The 6000-nt window shown below is 37.1% G+C and overlaps 1 protein-coding gene across 1 annotated transcript in view; it reads left to right on the top strand.

The window, feature by feature from the left end:
* The first annotated feature begins 290 nt into the window (after positions 1 to 290).
* Positions 291 to 6000, top strand: part of col18a1a (collagen type XVIII alpha 1 chain a) — a 90119-nt gene continuing 84409 nt past the window's right edge. Inside the window, exons 1-2 of the mRNA XM_051906841.1 lie at positions 291 to 494; positions 601 to 674. Of these exons, the coding sequence (XP_051762801.1) occupies positions 487 to 494; positions 601 to 674 (82 nt within the window). The 5' untranslated portion in view covers positions 291 to 486. The remainder of the gene's footprint in view (positions 495 to 600; positions 675 to 6000) is intronic.

Here is a 6000-nt window from a genome sequence, read left to right as displayed (position 1 = left end):
GTCTTGTTTTTTTTTAGACCAGGAAAAAAAACTAAAGCATCTTTGAGATCTCAAAAAAACAAAACAAAACTGCTTTAGTTATATCAAGATAACAAAAAGTTGAGTTCTTAAAAAAAAACAACTTGCTATTTTGAGGTAGCCTAAAAAGTTATCACGAAAAAACAAGACAATAACGCAAAAACAAAACAAGAAAAATATAATGCATGGTCTCCTAGGGCTTCCGTAGGCTACTTGACATCAAGAGCGCGTGGCGTCACGGGGGACGAGAATGCAGGTAGGTGGGTTGTCGCGGTAGGCTTTAGGACCCAGAGGACCTGTCTTGAAATGTTCATGTCTCGCTATCCTCTCGCTTCGTCTCGTTCATCAGTGCGGCTCTCGGATCACTCTCATCAGCTGTTGCACCGGCGCGAGGGCTGTTCTCACTCTAAAGCGGGAAACTTTCATCCACCTTCCAACCAGGATCCCATGTAGCTGAAAAAAACAGAAATGGCAAGGTATACGTGAGAAATGCACTTCAGAAGCCTTTCAGAGTGTAAATGATTAAGATGAAGAAAAAAAAAAAAGAGAGAAAAACTAAGCAAATGTGGGTCATCGTTGCAGGTGTCTCGCGTTTTTGGAGCGGTTCATCTGCTGCGTGTTCATTGCTCTGTCACCGGCTGCATCGCAGAGAAGAGGTGAGTACAGATCCGCACGGGATGAGAGCTGGACCAGTTGCACGTGTGTTCTTACACTTGTTGAAAAGTCGAGAGACACAGACTTCATTATCTGTAGTGCTGCAGTATTTGATCGAAGACAGCAGAATGATCAACATACAATCAAACCAAAAATTATTCAGACATTTTTGATAGGCTATTTTTGATATATATTTTTACTAGTGGGTGAAGGACACCATAGTTCATTTATGTAAGTGAGGATAGCAAAATAAAGTAAACTGACGTAGGCTATTATACCCAAAAATTCTTCATACAGTAAAATTGATAAAAATTTGGGACCAAGAATTATTCAGACACTTTGACCTGACCTTGTTTTGCTAGTGTTATCTGACATAATTAAGATAAACATTTTTTTTGACACAGTTTAACTCTGAGATCTTGTCATATTTTATTACCATTTTTTTTTTTTAAACTCTAGTGAATAAACTGTATTAATGAATGAAATGTTCAAGGTGTCTGAATAAATTTTGGTTTGACTGTATGATGTAAAAGATCATGTTGTCTAATAAATTTTGTGGAAAAAATTAGTCTATCTATCTATAAGTTCAACAATAAGGATTTTATTCTGCTTCCCTAGTCGGGCCAGCAGTTGCATTTTTTACTTGCCAATTTTTCCTGTCCCCAACCCAAAAGAATTATAATTTTAAAATATATATTAGATTTTTTTTAGATAGATAAAAAAAAAAAAAAAAAAACTCTGTTTTCTGGTGTGCATCTTATCAAAATATTTTGTCAGGTTTGGAGTTTTTTTTTTTTATTTATTTTTTTAAAGTTATTTTTAAGTTAGGTCTGTTTATTTTCCCCCATTGCTATGTTATTAGACAGAGGCGCCAAAATTTGCTTACATAATTTTTTTCCTTCATCCGGTGTCTTTGTCAGTGATTTTGTAAATGTTAGCCTGGACTTGTTTAAAGTTTCTGTGTCTGTTTGTGGGATCTGCCTACACCATACAGCAGTGATGGAGTCTCGTCCAATGTATATTGTTCTGCAATTACTTAAGTTGCGGACCATTTAATTAAGAAAAGGTCTGTACAGCTGTCATGTAAGGCAGGCATGAGACAGAGAGATCTTAGAAACTGAGAACCTCTTTATAAATATTTGATCGACAGAGATCACTGTTGCTGTCATCACATTATATAGGAATAATGGACAAACTTGCATCAAAGTTTGTGGGTGTGCCATTTGCCTTTTTTATTGAGGCACAATACTTAGGCTATGAGTGTTGCGTCTCAATTTCTCAAATAATGGATACCATGAAGATTCCCTGGTTGGGTTTATAAATTTATGGGAGGTAGTCAATTCTTGATGGGTCAAGTGTTCACTGTGTGACTCTATTTGAATGTCTGTTGTTTTATAGTGATGTAGTATTGTTGAGAGAGAGAGCTACGCAGTAATTTAAATAATCACAGATCAGATTCACTTTGTATAAGTGACTGGGACTGTCAGAGTGCAGACTACTTTCTTGCCTCATAGTGGACTTTTCTTTTGTCATGCCATCAATTTGTCGCTCTTTGACTGATCGTGGCCTGAGGCTGCACAGCAGGCCGGAGGAGAACAGCTGTAAAAGGACACCCCACTGGGATATTTAATCGCAGAGCGAAATTCTGCATTAAAAATCACAGCAAACAAGGCTTCCCACCTGCTGTATATGGATGCCTAAACGATAGGAGGCAGGAATGTCCTGTTGAGAACTCTGTGGTTGCAAGTAACAATACGCTTTTACCCAAAACAAAGCTTTTCTTCATGCTCAGGGATACCTGGAGACCAAATGACCTCAATGACCTGTTCTCTGTGCAGTTCTTTAGTTAGACCAGCTTTGTACGTTACAAACTTGATTGCAAATGTGATATTAGTTTTATACAATAGTTCTATTAACAAAGTTAATATTACTTTGGCAAAAAGAAAAGGAAGTTAGTTTGTAGCACTTATAAAACACGACTGTTGTATGGTAGATACCTAACACTTGTTGATTTACTTAGACTTTAGTAACCCCGACAGCTCTTTGATTGCTGATGCTTCCTAACTTGTTACTTTATTTCATAAATATCTCGTCTGTTTCTTGTTGGATTGATGATCTCATAGTGTTTATATAGCTTCAGAAAATAGCATCAACTTTGTTGCTTTTCCATTATGAAATAATTTATTGTTGGAAATTTGTTGATGAGGTTTAAAAGGCTGGATTAAACATGATATGACATGATGACTTTAAATGCAAGATTTGTGGTAACTGCCTAAACATGTTTTACTGAGTCCTTTGAACACCCACAGGCACTAACATATATTCGCTAATCATATTTTAAAACCAATGGAATGCCTTCATTTTCATGACATAGATAAAATGTAATCATTACAACAAAGTCCTTGAGTTTTCATACACCGGTGATCGACGATATGTTTGATGAAAGGGCGTGATCCACAAGTGAAGCGTGACCTTTTAGTTAGCGGCAGCATTCTTGTAGGTGAATGGCAGTGCTATCTTAAAGGAATAGTTCAGCCAGAAATTAAATATTTTGTCATTATTTTCAGATTTGCATGCTTTTATGGTGCTTTTTTTGAATCCACATTTTTTGTGTGGATAGCAGCTCTGTTCTGGTTCAGCAACTCCTGTGGTTTCAGTAATCCACAGATTTTCCAGTCAATAAACAGATTCACTTATAGCAGAGTCTTTTTCACTTGCAGACTCTAGTGGGGGGCCCGTTTCTCTGTCTGAGAAGTGTTGATGCAGAGATGTGAATTGAATTTTTCTTTAACCCACCTCTTCTTTTCAAGGGGAGCAGTGGAGACGGCATTATCCTGTGAGCTAAAAGGGCTGTATTTAACCCACTTTGTGAGAACGGGAGCCCCTGGGATCAAGAGATGGCTAAAGTGTGTGTGAGGGTCAGTGAGTGAGAGAGAGAATGTGTGTTTGTGCACTTCTCATGTACCGCATCAGTACAAAGAGTCTGGATTTATCATTAAACTTAGAGGTATTGTGATCTGGCAACCGGTGATGCAAAGGATTTACAAAGCTGTCAAGCAAAATCATAGCTCTCATTTTTCACTTTTCCACTATCACCAATTCAATTGAAGCATCCCAAACTTCTCTGTTTTTAGTCGTCACTTGTGTTTTAGATTTGTAATGCATACTCCATGCAATGAATGTTCTCATAACATTCATTATAAATCAATAGTTCACGGGTAGAATTCAGCTTCCTTTTCATACAAATTAATCTCTCTAGATCAGTGGTTCTCAACTGGTTTTGCTTCAGGAACCATGTTTTTTATTGAAGACATGAAGTGGAGATGCTCAACAGTAACAAAATTGTTTATAACACAAAAGTAAACAAGTACTTGGAATGCACACAGAATGTATTTTCTCTGCCTCGTCATGCACAATTATGTTGTCCATTTTTACAGTTAATGTGTTTAGTTAGTCAATTTGACCCAGCAATGACCTGCAGTATATGTAATGAGGCAAATCTCACACCTTGACATGAAAAATATAAACCGAAGATTGAAAGTTCATGCTGTAGGTTTGTCTGCTGTGCTGCCTGTGGCTTTTTTCCTCACAAAATTTAAAACCTATGTAGGCTACATATGCAACATAGGTTGAGACTTTATTATTTGGAACAATCTGGCAAAGTTACGTAAAAGGCGATTTATTTTAAAGTAGGGTCTAGGATAAATGTTGGGTGGTGTGGGTCAAAATTGACACGTTTTTTCTGTTTATCAGCCAAGTGGGTATAGTTATCAACCAGTGAACCCCAAATGGCCAAATAATGGCTTATCACAACAGATTTGCTTTAAATATATGCATGTTTTGGAGATGTGATACTCCAACATGCCAGCTAAAAGGGTGGGGACCGCACTGATGAATGGGAACTTACTGCGACACATCTGTGTTTTACAGCACAGTGTTGTAATCTATTCACAGTAATCCTGCAAGAACAGAGGGTACTGCTAACATTCAGTGACAGGAATGAGAACATATGTTTCTCCTTAATGCTTGTCATTTTTACTTTACCACACAATAGTTGGGGGGCTTAAAGGATGGGCATTCTAATCGCATGCGTAATGTCTGAGATTTAGAGTTGATGAGATCAGGAGTATAGAATTTCAGACTGAATGATTACAGCAGGTAAATCATTTAGTTTGTAGGTTACTGTTTTGTTTGATACATTTAATTTAGAGCCCAATTGGTTTATTATACACACCATCCTTAGAAATCACTATAAACTTAAAGGGTTAGTTCACCCAAAAATGAAAATTCTGTCATCAATTACTCACCTAGACCTTCGTTCATCTTCGGAACACAAATTAAGATATTTTTGATAAAATCCGATGGCTCTGTGAGGCCTGCATTGCCAGCAAGACAATTAACACTTTCAAACACCCAGAACACTACTAAAGATATATTTAAAACAGTTCATGTGACTACAGTGGTTTTACCTTAATATTATAAAGCGATGAGAATACTTTTTGTGCGCCAAAAAAACAAAATAACGACTTTTCAACAATTTCTAGTGACGGCTGATTTCAAAACACTGCTTCATGAAGCTTCGAAGCTTTACGAATCTGTTGTTTCAAATCAGTGGTTTGGAGTGCCAGAGTCACGTGATTTCAGTAAACAAAGCTTTGTTTACGCGGTCCGAACCACTGATTCGAAACAAAAGATTTGTAAAGCTTCGAGCTTTTTTCTCAAAAATATCTTAATTTGTGTTCCTAAGATGAATGAAGGTCTTACGGGTGTAGAACAACATGAGGGTGAGTAGTAACTGACATAATTTTCATTTTTGGGTGAACTAACCCTTTAAAGCTGCAGGCCGTAAGTTTCGCCTCTTTGTCGCCATCTCTGTTTGAAACCTGCAATTGCAGTTATTTGCGGAATTATCATTTTACGTGGGTTGTGCATCTGCATGGCTCCTCAGCGTGGATAAATCTAATGTTTTGAGGAGTAGGCTGTCAGTCACCGCACAGGTGTGGATACTGTACTTCGGAATTGCAGATACTACGTTTCTCTGGAAAATGTCATCTGAACAAGTAGGCTAAGTAACATGTCTGCCACTTTTGTTGACCAACTGGAAAAAAAGTTCTACAATAAATCTGATGGTGATTAAACATAACGATCGCAAAGTTAGCTCATATCACATCAAACAGTTGTTCTCAAATTGTTAATGTTAACAACATCAACATTGCGTGACTATGTGTGTTTAGTGTGTATTAGCGTTATATAATTAGCATTATTTACCCAATAAACCTTTAAAATGTTAAAATGAACATTAAAATGAATCTCTGTGTCCATTTTTAA

This window comes from Ctenopharyngodon idella, chromosome 9, assembly GCF_019924925.1.
Source record: "Ctenopharyngodon idella isolate HZGC_01 chromosome 9, HZGC01, whole genome shotgun sequence".
In the NCBI taxonomy this organism is placed as follows: domain Eukaryota; kingdom Metazoa; phylum Chordata; class Actinopteri; order Cypriniformes; family Xenocyprididae; genus Ctenopharyngodon; species Ctenopharyngodon idella.
The sequence above is the reverse complement of the archived record's forward strand: the minus strand, read 5'-3'. Positions and strand labels throughout refer to the sequence as shown.